This window comes from Camelus dromedarius, chromosome 30 (assembly GCF_036321535.1).
Source record: "Camelus dromedarius isolate mCamDro1 chromosome 30, mCamDro1.pat, whole genome shotgun sequence".
In the NCBI taxonomy this organism is placed as follows: domain Eukaryota; kingdom Metazoa; phylum Chordata; class Mammalia; order Artiodactyla; family Camelidae; genus Camelus; species Camelus dromedarius.
Window position 1 is genome coordinate 6,158,372 of NC_087465.1, and position 20,931 is coordinate 6,179,302.

At 50.0% G+C, this 20,931-nt stretch overlaps 1 protein-coding gene across 3 annotated transcripts in view; it reads left to right on the forward strand.

Annotated features, from left to right (window-relative positions):
* The window catches only part of CHD7 (chromodomain helicase DNA binding protein 7), a 171,163-nt gene that overhangs the window by 143,111 nt on the left and 7,121 nt on the right, over positions 1–20,931 (forward strand). For 2 of the 3 annotated variants that reach the window (XM_064480832.1, XM_064480833.1), the window contains exons 17-34: positions 118–313; positions 616–783; positions 999–1,178; positions 4,093–4,203; positions 4,289–4,494; positions 6,945–7,144; positions 7,302–7,461; positions 11,265–11,354; positions 11,824–11,927; positions 13,273–13,402; positions 13,815–13,887; positions 14,046–14,103; positions 14,777–15,005; positions 15,251–15,459; positions 15,546–16,214; positions 16,960–17,120; positions 19,250–19,477; positions 19,708–20,151. In XM_064480832.1, the coding sequence (XP_064336902.1) occupies positions 118–313; positions 616–783; positions 999–1,178; positions 4,093–4,203; positions 4,289–4,494; positions 6,945–7,144; positions 7,302–7,461; positions 11,265–11,354; positions 11,824–11,927; positions 13,273–13,402; positions 13,815–13,887; positions 14,046–14,103; positions 14,777–15,005; positions 15,251–15,459; positions 15,546–16,214; positions 16,960–17,120; positions 19,250–19,477; positions 19,708–20,151 (3,616 nt within the window). The remainder of the gene's footprint in view (positions 1–117; positions 314–615; positions 784–998; positions 1,179–4,092; positions 4,204–4,288; positions 4,495–6,944; positions 7,145–7,301; positions 7,462–11,264; positions 11,355–11,823; positions 11,928–13,272; positions 13,403–13,814; positions 13,888–14,045; positions 14,104–14,776; positions 15,006–15,250; positions 15,460–15,545; positions 16,215–16,959; positions 17,121–19,249; positions 19,478–19,707; positions 20,152–20,931) is intronic. The other variant, XM_064480834.1, reaches the window with a different exon arrangement.

A 20,931-nucleotide genomic window follows, 5' to 3' on the forward strand; every position in this document is an offset into this window, starting at 1 on the left:
GGGTTTTGGTACTTGCTTAAAAATACCAGAAGAAATTAAAAATACAAAACAAAAACAAAAAGCCAAGGAATTTGCTTCCGTTTGTCAGGCCTCCTTGTTAACACTAACGTTTTCCAGGTACCCGTACGAAAGGATTGACGGCCGGGTCAGAGGCAACCTCCGCCAGGCAGCTATCGACAGATTCTCCAAGCCTGACTCCGATAGGTTCGTCTTCCTCCTGTGCACGCGGGCAGGAGGCTTAGGCATTAATCTCACTGCTGCTGATACCTGCATCATCTTTGATTCTGACTGGAATCCCCAAAATGACCTCCAGGTAAACGTGCATGAGAATCTTCCTGAAGCCCCCTCCCCACCTGCCTTAATGTCGTTGTACCATATCGGAGAAACCGCAGTCAAACCAGGAAATTAAAGTTACGTCGTCACTCAGGCAGTGTCCCATGATCGAGGCAAATGAGCCAACTAGCTATCAATTTATTAACAACGTAAAAGTAATTTCTTAGTGTGTTAACCCTCTTCTGCTTAACTGCGCCTCTGTTTTTTTGGAACAGGTGCTCTTATAACTGACAGATGATTCTCTTCTTTCTCTGGTAGCCATCAATTTCCTTTCTCTTCCAGGCTCAGGCTAGATGTCACAGGATAGGACAGAGCAAGTCTGTGAAAATCTACAGGCTGATCACAAGAAATTCTTACGAAAGGGAAATGTTCGACAAGGCTAGCTTGAAGCTCGGTCTGGATAAAGCCGTCCTGCAGTCCATGAGCGGGAGAGAAAACGCTCCCAACGGGGTAAAGCCTGCTGCCCAGGCCCTGCGCGCATTCCAGCTCCTCCCGGGAAGAGATGGCCCAGCATCTGATTGTTTTTCACCCACAAGATTTTACGCATATTTTGTCACACTTTCCCCGGTTATAACCCAGGTTTACCGGCTTTGAGGAAAACGAAGCCTTTGTTTAGTCTGCAGATATTTCAAGTCTAAATCATTTTAAATATCTCTCTAAAACAGGTACAGCAGCTTTCCAAGAAAGAAATAGAGGATTTGCTCCGGAAAGGGGCCTACGGTGCACTCATGGACGAGGAGGACGAGGGGTCTAAGTTCTGCGAGGAGGACATCGACCAGATCCTCCTCCGGCGAACCCACACCATCACCATCGAGTCTGAGGGCAAGGGGTCCACGTTTGCTAAGGTGCGGCTCGCCCCGAGGAGGCAGGTGCTCTGTAGCAGTGTGACCGAGTTTGCGTCCCGCGCTCGGGAGAGGCCCACACGGTGTCTGCGTTGTATTGCGCGTGAAGAAGTTAACTCCCTACGGAGCTCCCGGTGCACAGACCACTCTTCGTTTGTGTTTTGGGCTCTCTCCTCTGTGTATGGATGGCATCGTGGTCCCCCTCACCTTGTCCCACATGTACCTGCCAGCACCCCAGGCTCGTGCTTCCCTCGCGTTCCGGACCCCGTCCTCTGTCCGTCCCCATCTTCCTCCTTTCTTGACATCCTGATTCCTGACGTAGCCCTGAGAGCAATCAACTCACTCCTGTCTTTCAAGTCTCCCATCTAGGGGGGAGGGTATATTTCAAGTGGCAGAGCACATGCTTAGCAGGCACGAGGTCCTGGATTCATTCCCCAGTAGCTCCTGTAAAAATAAACAAACCTAATTACCCACCCGCCACACATACCAAAATAAAATAATTAAATAATACAATAATAAATAAATTGAAAATTTAAAAAGTCTCCCATCTGCTTCCCCTCCGACTACAACCCTGTCACTCTTCCTTCAGGGCTGAGAGCCACACAAGCAGTGTCTACGCTGCCCTCCACCACCTCCCTCTGCTTATTTTCCAACTTCTAGCCCCGACCCCTCTGCCCCCTCCCCCGGGCCCCTTCCGAGGCTTCACCCATCCACATCCAGGCCCACGCTATGCTTTCATTTTTAACAGCTGTATTGAAATGTAATTTACTTACCATAAAATTCACCTATTGTAGGTGTGCACTTTGATGCTTTTACTGTATTTACAGACTTGTACAAGTATCCTCACTTCTCAGTTTAGAACGTTTCCGTCACCGCATTACCAGCCAGTCTCCCCACCTTCCCCACCTCTCCTCCTCAAAGTCCTTGGCAACCACCGATCTGCTGTCTCTAGATTTGCCTACTCTGGAGCCACACGACATGTGGTCCCTTCTGTCTGGCCTCGCTCGCAGTGTGTTGTGGCGCGTATCAGTGGCCCCTTCCTTTTTATTGCTGAGCAGTATCCTTCTGTATGGCTGTGCCTCGTTTACCTGTTGACGATGGACAGAAAGATTGTTGATCCATTTACTAGTGGATAGTGAAGTTTGGTGATTATGAATAATGTTGTCACGAATGTCTGTGTCCAGGGTTTTGTGTGGACGTGTGTTTTCATGTCTCTTGTGCATGTACCAGGGATGGGATTGCTGGGTCTGTGTTAACTCCGTGTTTGACCCTTTGCGGAGCTGCCAGGCTGTTTCCTAAAGTGACTGCCATTTCCCCTTCCCACCAGCAGTGTTTTAGGGTTCTGATCTCCACAGCCTCACCAACACTTTTTGTTGTCTGACTTTTTGGTTGTGACTGTATTACCGGTGTGAGGTGGCAGCCTGCTCGGGTTGGGTCTTGTTTCTTTTATGCTGCTTAGCATCTTTGCATGTGCGGGTTGGCCATATGTGTGTATGTATGTATAAAAAATATGATCTTTGGAGAAATGTCTATTCAAATCCTTTGTTCGTCTTTTGAGTTGTCTTTTTTTTATTGAATTTTAAGATTTTATATTATTCTGGATAAAAGTTTCCCCATCAGGTAATACAATTTGCAGATATTTCTCCTAGTCTTTTCTTGGTGGCATTTGATTTTAATGAAGCCCAGCTTACGCCTTTTTTCTTTTATTGTTTGTGCCTTTTGTTTAATCTAAGGTCACACAGATTTGTCCTGTGTTTTCTTCTAAGAGTTTCATAGTTTTCACTGTTACCGGTAGGTCTCTGATTCCTTTTGAGTGAACTTCTGTGTGTGGAGTGGGATAGAGGCCCAGCTCCCCCTTTTGCATGAGGATATTTAATTCTCCAGCTCCTGCAGTCGTCCCAGCTATGCCAGTCCTGAAAGGCTCTCCTCGTCTGGGCTCTGTGACCCCACACCTTCTTCCTCACGTCTTTCTGCCTTTTTTCAGGCTCTTTCCTCAGCCCTCACAGGCACTTCAGATCCAGTGGGTGCAAAAGCAGATTCCTCTTCCCTGCCCCTCCAGCCTCTGTGCATGTCAACACCCAGAGTTGGGTGCTGAGGTTTCCCTGGCCTTCACATCCTCTCAAATTCTAACTCTAATTTAACCTTTTAAAGACTGTCTTCCAGGGGAGTGGATATAACTCAAGAGGTAGAGCACATGCTTAGCATGCATGAGATCCTGAGTTCAATCCCCAGTACCTCCTCTAAAAATAAATCTAATTCCCCTCCTCCCTGCTAAAATTAAAAAAAATTAAGTACAATAATAAATAAGTAAAAAATTAAAAAAAAAAAAGACCGTCTTCCATACTGTCTGCTTCTCTTCATTTCTGGGGGCCTAAGAGTTCCCGCTGCCTCAGGCTGGAGTTCAGACTCTGGTAACAGGGCACACGAAGCCCCGGCCTCTGTCCCACCAGCTTGACCTTGGGCTCTACCTGCTGAGCACCTGCACCCCCGGCCACGTCCCGCCTTTCTTCTCTGTGCCTCTGCCGTGAACGTTTCCACGTGCTGTCCTCTTCTCTGAGTTTCTGACACTCTGGCCCAGGCACTCCGTTCTGGAGAGCCTGTCCTCTCTTCCCGGTGGTGCCCTCGCTGCCCCCTACCCCACCGGAACTTGGTCAGGGCCCTCCTCTCCCTGTCAGGTGCAGGCACCTTTGTCACCTGTTGTTCATTATGCTGCGCTGTCATCTTGTATTTCCTGCTCGCTCTCAGCCCCTGGACGGTGAGCTGCCTGAGGGACGGCCCTGCGTCACGTCCCATCGCGCCAGCCGGCGCACGGCGCACAGCGGAGGGCGCCATGTGGGAGTGATGAATGAGCGAGAGCTGCTTTGCATTTTGCCTCCAAGAAAATCATCTCAGAGTCACGCATACTTTCCCCCTTTAGGCCAGTTTTGTTGCCTCTGGAAACAGGACAGATATTTCCTTGGATGACCCGAATTTCTGGCAGAAGTGGGCCAAGAAGGCCGAGTTGGATATCGATGCCTTAAATGGGCGGGTGAGTGCGGGTCGCACCCACGGTCTATCGGATCTCAGCCGGGGTGACCTTTTCAGAAGTTTCATGGAGATCTGCTGTCTTTTAGAACAACCTGGTTATTGACACTCCGAGAGTGAGGAAGCAGACCAGGCTGTACAGTGCCGTGAAGGAGGACGAGCTGATGGAGTTTTCGGACCTGGAGAGCGATTCCGAAGAGAAGCCTTGTGCGAAGCCGCGGCGGCCCCAGGACAGGTCCCAGGGCTACGCCAGGAGCGAGTGCTTCCGAGTCGAGAAGAACCTGCTCGTCTACGGGTGAGTCAGACTTGTGGGAGAAATGGAATTTTATTTTAAAAATAGTTAGAATTCCAGGTGGCGTAGAAAATTTGTGTGTGGATTCCTGTGCCTCCCTACGGGGCAGTGGAGGGAGTGCGTTTGCGGGGCCATTTGGTTGAAGAGCTCAGAGTCCTGCAGATGCTGGTGGGTTTGAGGGGACCTTGTCCCTTAAGGAATTAGGTCAGATTCAGATTTACTTGCTGATTATTAACAAAGAACGAAGTCTCAAAATTGCAAAATCTCTTCCTAGTTTACCTTCACATGAAATTACCCCTATGGCAATCTTTTACTACTTTTTCTAACTAAATTTTCTAACTAAATTTTCATAAAAATTTGTTAAAGGCAGTCATCTCACTTGTAAAGCTCTTCCAACTCATCTGAAACGTAAATGGTGGTCACCTCACCTGTCTGAATGTGTTGTGTTTCTCTTGCTGGACCGCGGTCCAGGAAAGGCGGGACCCTCATCTAATCCATCTCTGAGTCTCCGTGCCACCCGCACGGGGCTCTGAAAGGCAAGGCGCTCGGCGAACACTGATTCCGTAAATAAGCTCTGGCACATTGTGGGGCTGCAGGCAAATCCCATTCAGATGGAAAAACTGCCACCGAGACAAATATTTCTATTGCTCTGATGACACCCTCTCTGTGATTTTTTTTTCTTCCAGCGGATCACCATTAGTCTCAAAAGGAACAAACATTCTGTTACCAGAGCACCAGGCTGTTACCTGGCCCCGGTCTGTCCTGTGGCCCTTTCCACCGGCACTCTGAGCTGCTGTTAGGACAGAGGCTCACCCTCTCCCACGTGCCATGCTCCATCTTGTCTCTGTGTTTCCAGAAGCTTCCCCGCCCACACTCCCATGGCACACAGACTTGACGGGCCCACCACCTCCTGCCCCTGACCTCTGTGCAGGCGTGGCCTCAGCACCCTGCACCTGCTGACACCCGTCCCGTGGCTCTGAGTAGTCAGCCTCTCCCACTCAAGCCCCAGCTAACAGCTCCTTGAGGTCCAGGGCCCCCTCTGTGTCCTCAGGGAGAGCACGGGGCCAGCAGACACCATGAGTGCTGGGTCAGTGGTGGCTCATGGCGTCACTGAAGTTCCACTGAAGCCCATCCTCATCCCCACAGTGGTGTCCCCTCTCCTGGTTATCTCCGCAAGCTAGGCTTCTCTGCCGGCCGTCCCTGTGTGGCAGACACTCTCCATCTGAGTCCTTTGTTACTCTCCCTCCTTCCGTGTTTCAGCCTAATGATCAAAGTTGAGGATTTTGCTGATAACTTTAGAAATGGAATGTATTAGTAACTGGTGAAGCTAGGAGGCATCTTAGGGCATCTGTCTTTCAAAAGCCCTCCCCCTGCCCATAGACATCTCAGGTGCTGAACACGTGCTACACTCGTGCTACACTCGGGGTGCTGTGCTGGGACAATCCCAGCCCCGCCCCGAGGCCGGCAGGTGAATGAGTAGAAAAGGCAATAAACTGTGGTAAAGCGGGCTGGGACCCATAGTGCCCGTGGGGCGGAAGCCTGTCCCCTCTCCTTTAGGACACACTTGGGCACTGTCACCCCACTTCTGGGGTCAGGGGATAAAAGAAGGAATTCCACAGGGGGCGGCATGGATGAATGTCATGAATTAGCTGGGGCAAGAGTGGGTGTTGGGCGCTGGGCAGGGAGAAAAGAGGTCCCGGCAGGAAGAGCCTGTGTCCAGAGGCCTAAAGGCGAGAGCTGGCCTTGCGACTCGAGGAACTGAGAGTAGTTCACTGATGCCGGGAGGACCAGGCTGGGTGGGCACTGTCCCCTGCAGCGGGGCTTGTCCTCGGCCTGCGCACTGTAACCGGGGCCTGCTGGGCTCAGACGGTACCTGCCTGTGTGCTGTGTGCTGTGGGCTCTCGCTCCCAACGTACCCTGATTAGACGGCCAGCTTCCTGTGTGCTGTCACAGCCCCCCCTCACCACCCTCTCAAGGACCTGTGAGCGCTCTCGACCTCAGGAGTCAGCACCTCCTGTTTCAAAAGGAGACTCAGACCTTTTCACGGCCTTTCTTTCCTTATTGGGGTACCCCTCGGAGGTGGGTAGGTGCAGCCATACCTCTCAGCCATGTGCGCCCCTGATTTGGGGGTGGTCACACCCACCTCAAGTCATCTTTCATCTCAGATGGTTGGTCAGCATCGCAGCGTACAAACCACGCCCGAGCAAAGCGGCCTGCCTGGCTGGGAAGCAGCCCCGCGGGGTGGTTATCCCAGTGGCGGTTCAGCTCCTGCCCTGACACCTGTTCTCTCATGGGCGTTTTCAACTCTTACACCCTGGATTGGTGTCCTGTCACCTGACGTAAAATGCCGCTAGTTTGGGCCTGAGATTTCCGAATGCAGCTACCTGACCGTGAAACCCAAGCCCCAGATGTAAACTCAAAGGCACCATCCGCACGCTGACTTTGCTTTGCAGCTGGGGACGGTGGACGGACATCCTTTCCCACGGGCGCTACAAACGTCCGCTCACTGAGCAAGACGTGGAAACCATCTGCAGAACCATCCTTGTGTACTGCCTCAACCACTACAAGGGCGACGAGAACATCAAAAGCTTCATCTGGGATCTGATCACGCCCACAGCTGACGGCCAGACGCGGGCCTTGGTCAACCATTCCGGTAGGACGCCTGAATCCACGCTCCTTGTGTGCGAGGTCCCCGGGAGCCACAGGGGACGCTAGCGACGCATCCTCCACCCCGCGTTTTCCTGCCTCGAGATACCCTGTAGTTGTGGTTGTGTAGAAGGCTTCTATTATAATTACTACTGCGATTCCAGGTTTGTCAGCCCCGGTGCCCAGGGGGCGGAAGGGTAAGAAGGTGAGAGCCCAGAGCACGCATCCCGTGGTGCAGGACGCAGACTGGCTGGCTGGCTGCAACCCCGACGCCCTGTTCCAGGAGGACAGCTACAAGAAGCACCTGAAACACCACTGCAACAAGTACGTCCCAGAGGGCGGGGCGGGAGCTGGTTTCCCGTCCTGTTCTTAAATGTGCGTGTGTTTAAGCGTGTGTGTTTGTACACTGTATATTTTATATATATATATATGCTAAACTGTAATTACTGTCTTTGCACGGCTTCACTGTTTTTCTTGAAACGTGATGGCAAGTGCCAGAGCATCATACCTTTAGATGACTTTTTTTTCTTTTTGGTGGTAAAAGATAGATAACACAGTTTTACCATTTGAATTGTTTGTAAGTGTACGAGTCATTGGGAGTAATTGCATTCAGATTGCTGTGTACCCATCACCACTGTCTATACCCAAGGCCTTTTCATTGACCCCAGTATGGACTCTGTCCCTATTAAAAAATAACTCACCTTCCCTGGCCCCTGGCCACCACCATTCTAGTTCAGTCGCTATGAATTTGCCCATTCTGGGTACCGCATAAGTGGAATCATACAATATTTGTCTTGCTGTATCTGATTTGTTTACTTAGCATAATGTTTTCAAGGTTCACCCACGTTGTAGCTTGTACCAGAATTCTGTTCCTTTTTATGCCCGAATGATGTTCCATTGTACGTTTCTACCACATTTTGTTTATCCATCCATCCATTGAGGGGCACGTGGGTTGGGGGACACCTTTTGGCTGTTGTGAAGGATGCTCTGTGCGCGTTGTGGCTGACTAAGTTTTAACCAAAATGCCTTAGACAGTTATGGCTAGCTTTCTGTGATCCTGCCTTTAATTCACAGCTTTCAGTGGAGAGACTGCGGAGTTTACATGTGAGTTTTTGCTTCGTAATATCTCAGTTGCTGGGTCCTTTTCTTTTTCCTGTGAGCTTAGAATCATTTTCCTTACCTTGATTTCCAGAACCTGCTTATATATAATTGAAGACTGTGGGATCTGAATTCATTCCATTGCTTGGAGCTCTGTGAGCTGCCTGCATATTAAACTCGCATCTGTCTACACACGTTGATTCTCTCCTTCCTGTGAGCTGCGTTTTTCAGGATGAGTGGTGCAGGCGGCACTGCCCCTGACAGCTCTACGCTTCCTGGCTTTGGGCGACCAGGGGCGAGTTCCTCTGCCCCTTTAAGACTCCCTTTTCTTGTTTGTCAAATAGAGGTGAAATAAGTGTATCTTTCTCTCTTTTGAATAGTACAGCAGAAGTCTGAGCACATAATGCTGGCAGTGTACCAGGCGCTTCCCACGACTCACCCGTTTGCGTTGTCTAAATAGTGCTCTCTTATCCCCAGTTACCAGACGAGGAAACCGGGTCTGGGGCACTCCAGGTCCCTCAGCTGGTTGAGAGGGCGTGCCCGCCTGGAAGCCTGCTTCCCCTCAGGGCATCGAAAGCCTCACCTGAAGTAATTCCTGGGACCACCTGCTCCTCCTGGGTCGCACTGACTAGTGACTCTCATCCCTTTTTAAATTCAGTGGTGCTTTCAGGGACTGGCTTTGGTTCCCATTCTTAGATTCTGACGGACAAAATTTTTCCTTTCTAAGTCTTCAGAACCATTCCCTCAAGCCACTCTTGGCGTCTAAGAAACTGTGGCTCCTGCCATGGTAGGATGGGCCTCTCTGCAGTCCCTGCCGCTTAGAGCTGTTAGGGAACTGCTTTTCCTTTGTGGCTTCTGTGAACTGGGGGTCCATAACCTTCAGAGTTCTGGATTCAGACAAACTGTAAGTGAAGTGGTTTAGTGTGGGAATAAGGCCTCCTGTTCCCAGGCGCCAGCGTGATGGTGGCGGGTTTTAATCTCCCATTCTGATGTCAGTAACAGACTTCCATAGGGTCCCCGCCCCAGTTAGCGTGTGAGTTGCAGCTAGTGTCCTTCACATCTTCCCCTGCGTCCCAGGAGAGGACGGGCAGTGCCCTCTGTCCCCTCTGGGACGAGCAAGGCGTCCAGTCGTGCTATGCTTCTGCCCTGAGACATCTCGGCATCTGAAGTGAGGAATTGTTGACCAGAGAGAAAATGAGACTCAAATCGAGGGACCTCCTAGGGAACAGCTGGCCAGTTCTCTTCAAAAGTGTCGAGAGACAAAGTGTCTCAGGTTGAAGGGGACGAAAGGGACAGGACAGTTCTGTGCCCCACGTGGTCCTGGCCACTCAGGGGACAGCCACTGGAACCGGAGCCCAGCCTGGGCTAAACTGGCAGGCTGTGAGCCCCCATGGAGTGTGAGCTAGGTCCCGGCAGGATGACGAGGGGACAGGAGGTAGCCTCCAACCCTGGGAGACTGCATGCAATGAGTCAGACAGACTGGGCTCTGGTTCCAGCAGCTGTCCCACAAGTGACCAGCATCCAGGCCAGGACCACACAGGGCATGGGACGGTCCTGGTCCCTTTTGCCCCCTTCAACCTGGTTCAGGATGGCACAGCTAATTTTTAATCTTATCAAAAGAAATCTTCAAAAAAAAAAGAGTCGTCCAGAAAGATTGCTCACCTTGGAGCACAATCAGATATTTACAACCTTGCACTTTGCCCGGCTGGCATCCAGGTTGGTCAGGAGCTGTCTCCTGGTGGAGAGGAAAGTGGGTCACGGGGTGTCTAGTCACATGGGATCAGAGTGGTCTGTCGCAGTGAAGCTGCCCCACTTGTCATTTTGGTCTTTTCAAGGACAAGTGTCTCCCGAGAGACAGTATGAAGTGGTAGAGTCAGAAGGCCTAAATCCCAGTGGTCCATGCTCAAGATGACTCTGTGACCTCAGATATGTCGCTGGCCTTCTGTTGGCCTCCCTTTTCACGTTTGTAAAATGGAAATTGTAACTTCCCCTACTTCATCCAAGGGTCACTGTGAAGATCAGATGAGCTGGTGTATGGAGATGTGGCGCTCTGATTGTAAAGTGTCCTCTAAGTGTGTTATGGGACAGTCCAGCCAGGGACCAGCACTTGGTATCGTCCACTCACGGCCAAGGAGGTGGTCTTCAAATATCAGTCCTGAGTGCACATGGGGGGCCGTCCAGCAAGAGATGCTAGACATGGAGTCGGCAGGCCTTTGGGATTTATCAGGTGGGCCGTAATGAAAGAGTTATGTTTGTGCCATTGAGGAGATCCAAGTGAGATTGAAAATGTGGTTCCTAGAATTCCAGGAGTCTTTGAAAATTGATTCCTTGAAACTGAAAACACCAGCGAACTGGGCACATTTAGATCTCCTTTGTGATGTTTTATTATTTGTCAAGCTCCAACTCGGGCTTCTAGGTAACATAGAAGAGAAAGGTTTACTGTTCCTTAAGGGAGAGGAGTGAGGGTCTACCCCACCGCCATCTTTCTTTCTCGGAAGCAAAGTTGTATAATCGGAAAAACCTGACATTCCATATTGAGGGTTTATTGTAAGGTAGTAAAACCAGATTTTATATCTCGTTTATTCCTACAACTTCTGATGTGCTTCCAAAAATGGTATTAAGGCAGCAGCTGAGGAAATTTTATGAGATAATGAAGCAGAACAGTTACTGAAAGCCATCTGCTCAGTTGTTTACAAACTTGCTTCAATACTTCAGAGGCAGTGGTGGGGTACGTGTCTGAACTCCACAAGCTGCACTAGGTAGGACTAAATGAAGTGCGCCCAGGCCGGGCTGAGCTCGGGCCCTCTCTGTGCAGTGGGAGCGGTTGCCAGGCAGGCCTGTTGGAAGCCAGCAGAAAGCACCACACAGAGGTGATTATGTGCCACCATCTGTCACGCTTCAAGCCTACCATACAGCATGGCTAATCAGCCTTGGCAGGATGATGGATGAACAGCAGCAGCTGCCAAAAGCCACTGTTGGCAAACAGTCCTGAAGTTAAGAACTTTTCCCCCCTCTGTCTTCCTCTCCAGGGTCCTGCTGCGTGTCCGCATGCTGTACTACCTAAGACAAGAAGTGATCGGAGACCAGGCCGAGAAGATCCTGGAGGGTGCCGACTCAAGGTTAGTGCGGGCCCACGCTCGTTCCGCACCTCGTTGCGTGATCCAGGCGGTCGGAACAGCCCTCGGCTCCCGTCTCAGAGCTCCGTAAACCCGTTAGGAGCACAGCTCCCTTTTTGCATCTCGAATGCTGTGTTTGTCCTACCAGCTCGGGGATGTGATGAGAATCGGGAAAAGCCCGTCTGCACGTACGTGTGGACGTACAGAAAGGTGTGAACTAAATTACCGGGGTGCAGAGATGTCCTTTAGGGTGGGACACCGTGTGCTAAAATTCACTTTTGGTCCTGGAAGGACGTGGCTGGGCTGACTTCTGCCCTTTCTTTCAACCTTGGCTGTTTCGTCCCCCGCCCTTCGCCCCGCGATACTCAGGTGCTTATCGTGGGAAGGGGGGGCATGTGTTGTGTTCGTCATTTGGCATTATTCTTTAAACTGATATTTGTTTCAAATATCACATAAATGGTTGCCTCTCTAGCGAAGCTGATGTGTGGATCCCGGAGCCTTTCCACGCAGAGGTGCCCGCAGATTGGTGGGATAAGGAAGCAGATAAGTCCCTCCTGATTGGAGTGTTCAAACATGGTAAGGGGCGTCTCTCGGGGGCCGCATCTCGACTGCGTGGCTTGGTCTTTATTTAGAGCTCTTTGCACGCTCTTTCCAGGCTCACAATATTAATAAGGATAGTTCCAAAGGACTCTTGGCGTCTACTATGTTCCTGTACTAAAAATCTAATATGAACTGTAAATATCAGATGCTGTTTTTGAATGTTTGTTGCGTATTTGAGAAGAAAACATCTCTTTCTTGGCTGTAAATAAAATCAAAACCATCTTTGTTTTAGTGATAGCCAAGTTGGTCCTATAGCTCACCCAAAACTTCGCTTCCGGCTTCCGACCCAGCTCCCCTCGCGAGCCCTGCCAGCCCGTGTCAAAGTAGCCAGTGGGCTTAACCTCTGCTATTAATCTGTACAAGTGCCTCCTGGGCTTTGTTCCAAGCAATATTTCACAAATGTCAGTGCTGAGAACTCGCGGCTCCCCTGAGTGGGATGCAGCCTTGTTAACTTTGAAAGGCTGGGGACGGAGAACTGGCGTGATATATACGGTGAACGATTCCTGATTATAATCCCGAGTCTCTGGAGGTCGCGGACGTATTCTCAGCAGCCCAGCCTGACTAAAGGGGAGAATGATGGCTTATAAAACCTTTCATGATCACAGTTTGGCTTGCGGCTCTGCAGCGGTTAGGAGCGGCGTGTTGTAGGACACGTCCTAATTGAATTGTGCTGTTCCGCCCGTGTGCCGCAGCCGGGTTTTGTGAGCTCAGCCTAAAAATCATGTACCCGCAGTGCGCTGCTGGGACCTGCCTCTTCCCATCTAGTCAGCTTGGGCAGTCAGAGAGCAGATTGCAGTTTGAACACCGTGGAGGGAGCAGTGTCGTCTTACTGACATGCATCGTCCTAAACCTAATAAGACAGGCTCGCTGGCCTTACGTGGACGGGGGTTTTTCAGCCAGCGGCCCAAGTTCCTGCAGGACAGTGGCTGTTGGCAAGGAGGGTGGGGCAGACTGCTGCAGACGTCATCGAGGAACGTTACAAAGCCTTGTAAATGCCAAGCAAAATTAGATCTTGGGGTACTAGGGTCAGACATCTTTCCGGGCATCTTGCAGTTTCTCTGAACCTGGTTTTCTGTTCGTATTTGTGGTCACTCTGATCATATCCCTGAAAATGTAACCTGCCCCCCACCCCCAACCTGCCCTGGGATAAGCGTTCCATAGAATGGGCTGTTACAGCCCCGTTCATTCAAACACAACGTAAATGATCATCCTGCTTGATAAATGAACTTGGTGTGTCGTGGCCGAGCTGTGACTCTGTCAGTGACAGGCCTGCCTTCGTTGTTTCTGTGTGTGTCCTCCGTGGGCTGGTGGGTCTGCACAGGGTACGAGAAGTACAATTCCATGCGAGCTGACCCCGCGCTGTGCTTCCTGGAACGAGTTGGGATGCCTGATGCCAAGGCCATCGCTGCCGAGCAGAGAGGAACAGACATGCTAGCAGATGGCGGTGACGGGTAAGAAGGACGTTCTAAAATTTTAATAAACTTTATGTCAGTGTCGCACCCACTGGCAGGGTTCAGGTCTTACACTGTATCGTGCACTCCATTGGGTCTGATTTGAACCTGAGTAATGTTTACCAGTATAGTCTTTATATGTCACAAATGGCTAGTTAAACACAATATATGATCAATATAATCTGCAGCTTGTTTGTCTTTTCCAAGTGATGACAGTCCCCTTGACACATTACCCGCCCACCTCCCTACACCCCACCCCGCCTTGGCCGGACGTTTTAAATACCGATAGAGTCACTTTTGATGTCAGACCCAGAATTCAAAATAGCTTCAAGCAGGTGGTTCCTCTTTACCGGGCTCCCTTCAATCTCTTGCGAATCAGTATGATTTAAACATTTTTTTAAATTTTAAATAGGGGAGAATTTGATAGAGAAGATGAAGACCCAGAATATAAACCAACCAGAACACCATTCAAGGATGAAATAGATGTAAGAACTGGAGTACATTGACTTTTACAGCAGCAGTAAAATATTATATGCCCGTATAAGGCTTGTTAAACTTTATAGATAATGGTCCTTTCTTTAAAAGATAAAGCAAAATAAAGTCTCAAATTAAAATAATTTCTCTTTCTCGCTTTGCTTTCGAGGAATTTGCAAATTCTCCTCCAGAAGATAAGGAAGAACCCATGGAAGTACGTGCCCCAGGTAGGGCTCCTGGCGAGTCCGGGCGGAGCTGACCGGCAGTGTGCGAGCGCCTCACGCCGGCAGTGTCTTAAAGCATCGTTTCGTCTACACTGATGCATCTCTTTTGGAAAGAATTTTTGTTCTTGTTTGCTCTTGGTTTTTCATTACTTTGAATTTCTTTGATAAAATAACTTTTTTTTTTTTGGTTTAGGATAATGTATATATTTATGTTTTCCCACCAGTTAGTGAAAACTTTTAAGCATCTTTAGAAGTCCAACTCTTGGGAGCAGGGCATTTGCTCAGCACCTGGAACACTACTGGTTTGCAGAGAATACTGCACTTTTTTCCTAATGTAAAATCCTTAGCTAACAATTATGTGATTCTTTTTTATGTTCAAGATTATTCCATTACAAGAGAACACTCTTATGCAGTTTGTAGCCTAAAATGGGTTTCTTAATATACGACTGATGAATGAGCTTGGTTTTTTTTCCCCCCGCTAAGGAGCTGAAAAGGAAATGGGTTATAAGTTCCATGGCAATATTATTCCTTATTTATATTTTAAAAACGAGGGCACTGCGATGCCCTTGCCCACACTGTAGTTTGAGTGTTCGTGAGTCATCTTGTTTTGATGGAAGCCCTGTGCTTGGCAGGGCCGCAGCTACCCATTTCAGACACGTCGTTTCCACTTCCCCAGGCAAGCACAGCGAGAGCGGTGCTGAGTTAGGCCAGCTGTACTGGCCCAACACCTCAACGCTGACCACCCGTCTGCGCAGGCTCATAACTGCCTATCAGCGCAGCTATAAAAGGCAACAGATGAGGCAGGAGGCCTTGATGAAGACTGACCGGCGGAGGCGGCGGCCTCGGGAGGAAGTGCGGGCCCTGGAAGCCGAGAGGGAAGCTATCATATCCGAGAAACGGCAGAAGTGAGTTCCTCGAGGGCTTTGCTCGGCCCCAGTGCCTTCCTCTCTCCTCTGCTCCCCTCCGCCCCCAGGAGGCAGGAATCGTATCCAGGATAAAGTATCCAAGATAACGGTCAGCGGAGCAGCCCAAACCCCCACCCCAAAGCGAGCACCACCCATGAGGTTTAGGGGAAAAGAGGAAAAGCAAGTCGTAAACTTGAAGCCTTTCTACTCACGTCCAACCCCAGCTAACGTCTCCTTCCTGACAGGTGGACCAGAAGGGAAGAGGCGGACTTCTACCGCGTGGTGTCCACTTTTGGGGTCATTTTTGACCCCGTGAAACAGCATTTCGACTGGAACCAGTTTCGAGCCTTCGCCAGACTGGACAAAAAGTCCGACGAGAGTTTGGAGAAATACTTCAGCTGCTTTGTAGCCATGTGTCGGCGGGTGTGTCGGATGCCCACGAAGCCGGATGACGGTAGGTTCGGTAGGTTCGCCGGGTGACCCAGGTTCTGGACCGCTGCGGGAAGCAGCCCGGCCCAACACGACTGCCCCCCGTTGCAGAGCCGCCCGACCTCTCCTCGGCGATCGAGCCCATCACCGAGGAGCGCGCCTCCAGGACCCTGTACCGCATCGAGCTGCTGCGGAAGATCCGCGAGCAGGTCCTGCACCACCCGCAGCTGGGCGAGCGGCTGAAGCTCTGCCAGCCCAGCCTGGACTTGCCCGAGTGGTGGGAGTGCGGGCGGCACGACCGGGACCTGCTGGTCGGAGCTGCCAAGCACGGCGTCAGCCGGACGGACTACCACATCCTCAACGACCCGGAGCTGTCCTTCCTGGACGCGCACAAGAACTTCGCCCAGAACCGAGGGGCGGCCGGCGCCCCTGCCCTGAACCCGCTGGCTGTGGGGTTCGGCCCGCCTCCCGCGGCCGCCCCCGCCGCCCACGGTCCGGACGAGAAGGCGGCGGGGGCGGCGGAGGGCAAGGCCGAGGGGGCGGAGGGCCCCGCCCGCGAGAAGCCCGAGGTGAAGGAGGAGCCGGAGGAGGCCGAGGGCGGCGAGAAGGACGGGAGGCAGGGCCGCGAGGCCGAGGCCAGCTCGGCGAAAAACGAGCCCAAAGGGGTGGAGGTCGCCGCGGACACGGGGCCCAAGTCTATTTCAGAGAAAGGTTCTGAAGAGGACGACGAGGAAAAGCTGGAGGATGACGACAAGTCGGAGGAATCCTCCCAGCCTGAAGGTAACCCTGGCCCCCCGGCCTCTGCTGGCCGCCTGGGCAGGGGTTTCCCTGTGTTCCTCCTTGTTTTAAGGGTGTTGAGTGTACGTCGTCTTCTGAGAGGGGTGGGGTCAGATGAAGCCTCGATGTCCACTTTGCTTCCATATGGCCCATAAGCAGCCTGCTTTGAACAACTCAACTTCTCAGAAGAAGAGTTTTACAGGCACTACCGATGTTAAGACCAATGATGCTGAATTTATTTAGTTTTCATTCAGACATAAAGGGTAGGAGTAGAACCTGGGAAGACCCAATTCTCTTCCTAAGGCCCCGTGAAGCTGCTGGACCTGCCCGGCAGGGAGAGAGGCTCCACGTTGCACTTTTCTGCTGGAGCTGCGACCTGGAACCCTGGCCAAATGCCAGCCCTTCTTCCTGGAGGAGGGACACAGGCTCTTTTGGGTCAGAGACTTGGCTATCATTCAGCCTCCCCTGGGATTTACTAGCGAGATGCTAGATGACTAGTGATGCCGGCTCACTAAGCCTCCGCTTCCCCGTCTGTAAAACGGGGATAACACCCCCTACAGGAAAGGGCCCTTGCAGGCTGTACACGGCAGGACTTAGAAAATGCTTGGTACCACCCCAGTCATGGTAGGTACTCAATCAAATGGAGCTGATTGGCATTCAGATATTAAATCAAGTCCTTTCTGCACTTCCTTTTCAGCGATATTCTGGTATTCTGGTTGTGAGTGATGCACATTAACTCATTTCTCAGCAGGGGCTGTCTCGAGGGGGAAGAATTTTGATGAAGAAAGCAATGCTTCCATGAGCACTGCCAGGGACGAAACCCGAGATGGCTTCTACATGGAGGACGGGGACCCGTCGGTCGCTCAGCTCCTGCACGAAAGAACGTTTGCCTTCTCATTTTGGCCTAAGGTCGGTGAGGTTTTTTGTTGTTGTTTTGCTTTGCTTTTTGACAGGAAATCATTCTAGCCCAATTTTTTATATAATTTTAAGGTAAACTTTGACACAGTGCATGAAGATTGTAGATTTCTCTTGTGTTTTCAAAGAATGATCTGGAAAAGCCCAGAGAAAAAAATTCTGTGGAAGGCTTTTGTAATAAGATAGAAAAGGTGACAGGAAGCAAAGAAAGTAAGAAAAAAGAACTGTTTGTATGGCTCTTGGTTCTTTAAGGGTTTTTAGGTTAGCTGCCTAGGATAGTCTATGGATTATTGTTTCACAAGACTCACCTATTGGCAAAATAAAGTGTGTGCATCTTTTTTAAAGAATTGTTTTAGTGTGGTTAAAAACAAACATAACATGAAATTAACAACCTTAACTGTTTTTTTAAGTGTGTTGTTTGGTACTGTTAAGTGTGTTCACATTTCTGTGAAAGAGATCTCCAGGGCTTTTTTTTATCTTGCAGGATAGAAACTCTACCCATTAAACAACTCCCCTCCCCCGAGCCCCTCGGCAACTGCTCTTCTACTCTCTGCGTCTGTGAATGTGACTGCTTTAGCTTAGATGCCTCCTATACGTGAAATCATATAGTGTTTGTGACTGGCTTATTGCACTTAGTGTAGTGTCCTCAAGATTCATCCCTGTGCAAGCATGTGACAGGATTTCATTCCTTTTTAAGGCTGAGTAATGTTCCATTGTATGTATAGACTACATTTTCTTTATCCGTCCATCCATCATTGAGACATCTGGGGTCCTTCTACCTCTTGGTTTGTTACAGTGCTGCTTGTCAACATGAATGTACTAATATCTCTTTGAGATCCCCTTCCAGTACTTTTGGACACATACCCGGAAGTGGGATTGTTGGATCCTATGGTAGTTCTATTTTTAATTTTTTTGAGGCAACTCTGTACTGTTTTTCATAGTGCAACAATGCGCAAGGGGCAAGGTATGGACTTTTAAAAGTGTGTGTGTGTGTGTGTGTGTGTGTGTGTGTTTAATCCCGAAGCAGAACTTTCTGATTTAAGACAACTTCATATGTTTGGAAATCTGTACTCTTCTAAACTGGGGAGAGGGTGGGCTGTTGACCCATTTGCCCAAATGTATTATGAGATAATTCCAAATGTAGTTATCTATAACCAAAAGCAAAGTGGAAATTACTTTTTTGGCTAACTAGCATAATTTCATAATAAATCCCTATATAATTGGGGTCTGTTTTTCAGGGTGGGGAAATAATCTTCCTAATCACCATAACAGGGCTGTCTGGTTTAAAATAAATAACACACAAAAGGCTTCAGTCATCTCATCCCCAGGCTAGTCTTCCATAGTGTTAGTTGGGAAAGAAAGAATGTGAAATTTTTAACTGGAGACTGTACTATTAAAGACATTTTTTCTCCTTTATATGCTCCCTTATTTCCCTCGTTTTGCTGATTTTCCTTATTGAGTTTAGAAGGGAGCTTCCCAGATCAGCCAAGAGGTCTGTAGTAGCAGGCACTTTTAATCTATGGAAACTGGGTCTAAGAGCTGTAATTAGACATTTTTAACGTACACGCTTCAATGAAACTTGAAGTGATAATAGGTGGGGAATGCAAATTGACACTCATTAGGTGTTCCTAGGTTGGTGCCCATTCGTAATGCTGAACTTTATTAATAGTGACGCTAATGATGTCCCACTTCCTGGGACAGGCTGTGGTCCAGCCCGCGGACCGCAGCACCAGAGCGTCGAGAAGCTGAACGCAGGCTTCCATTGTTACCTACTGACGTTCGCCAACAATCTTCAGCCTGAATAGCAGCTCCTTGTTAAATACAGGGACGTTTTAGAGGTAGTGGTTATGTAATGTTCTCTCATTTGTGTGATTCGGTGTTCACAGTTGAAAAACACTGAGTTTTCTGTATTGCAGCCCCGGTAGGACCTCACACCAGAGTGAAGCACTTCTAGAGGGTGTTGTTCACCTCCTGGCTTGTTTGCTTCGTGTTTACTTTTGCTTTTTGTCTGTGGGTCAACTTTTAAACCTTCTCTGCTCTCCAGGATCTTGGTGGATAGATTTATCTCGTAATTTTCACCAGGTCTTTGTTACAGTTTCGTGTGACTTTTCTTCTCCCTCCAGGACCGAGTAATGATAAACCGATTAGACAACATCTGTGAAGCAGTGTTGAAAGGCAAATGGCCGGTAAATAGGCGCCAGATGTTTGATTTCCAGGGCCTCATCCCTGGTTATACGCCCCCCGCCGCCGACAGTCCCCTGCAGAAGCGGAGCCTGGCGGAGCTCTCCGTGGTCGGCCAGGCCAGCATCAGCGGCAGCGAGGACCTCACCACTTCCCCTCAGTTGTCCAAGGTCAGTGAGAGCCGTTTGCTTTTGCAGCTTAAAGATAAGCTCTCTTAACTCGGCTTGGAAGCTTGTGTTGGCTGGTCCTCCTTAGAAACAAGGCCGCTGTCTCTGTCTCCTTGGCCCCATTCAGCAGTCACAGGCATTTCGTTCCTTACGCCTCTTGTTCGTGGTTCCAGAAGGCAGTCCATGTAGCCGCAGTGGTTTGGGCTCACTGTGTTGTTGGGATTTTTCAACAGGACGATGCCCTCAACCTCTCCGTCCCTCGCCAGCGGAGGAGGAGGAGGAGAAAAATCGAAATCGAGGCTGAAAGAGCTGCCAAGCGGCGAAACCTCATGGAGATGGTTGCCCAGCTGCGCGAGTCTCAGGTGGTCTCGGAGAACGGACAAGAGAAAGTCGTGGATTTATCAAAGGCCTCGAGAGAGGCGACAAGCTCTACCTCAAATTTTTCATCTCTTACTTCAAAGTTTATCTTGCCTAACGTCTCGACACCGGTGTCTGATGCCTTTAAGACTCAAATGGAGCTGCTCCAGGCAGGTCTGTCCCGCACACCCACGAGGCATCTGCTGAACGGCTCCCTTGTGGACGGAGAGCCTCCCATGAAGAGGAGGCGGGGACGGAGGAAAAACGTGGAGGGCCTCGATCTGCTGTTCATGAGCCACAAACGGACGTCATTGAGTGCAGTAAGTTGAGGGGCTCGCCCCACGGTGCACCCGGGCCGGGCCCGCTCCCCTCGGGGCCGTGGCATGGAGGCTGTGTTGAGCACTGATACAGATCACTCAGCCTGAACCACGTGTGACTGGAGGATTTACTCTTCCCGAGATTCTGATATATTGATTGCTCTCGGAAGACTAGCCCCAAACAAAATCCTGTCCTCCTGAGCCTGTAACTGTTATCGCTGAGTCCTTGAGGTGGAAAAAGCTTCTGCTCTTAAAAGTATCGATGTGTTTTGGGCCTGGCATTTATTAAATTAGTCTACGTGTTCAGTTTCAGACTTAAGATTTGTGTTCCTATACAAAGCTAGTGATTGCAAATTCTCCTGCCTCTGTAAATATTTTCAAAAATCTCAACTGAATAGAGATCTGTGCTAGGTTAGGTTTTAAGGAAGTGTATGTGCCAGTGGATTTTGACGTTTTCATCTTCAGTTCAAAGGCAGTGAGTGTGGTGTAATCAAAATAACTCTCTTCCCTGATCTGCTCCAACCACTCACCTAAAAGTGTGCCACCCAACTTGTGGTGAGGGTTTTACTCCACAGAACCTGGTTATACACAGTCCCTTTTTAAGGTGCTGAAATTGATATAAGATATCTGAAGCCGATGATTTGAAAGCTGAATCAGTGCAGTGATGCCGGAGCTGGTGCCTGAGGAGGAGCTGGGATGCTGGCGGAGGTGGAGGGTGGGGGTGGGGGTTCCCCTGAGCAGTGGGACATAGTTTGGGAAACACCGAGGGGAGATACTTGTTTC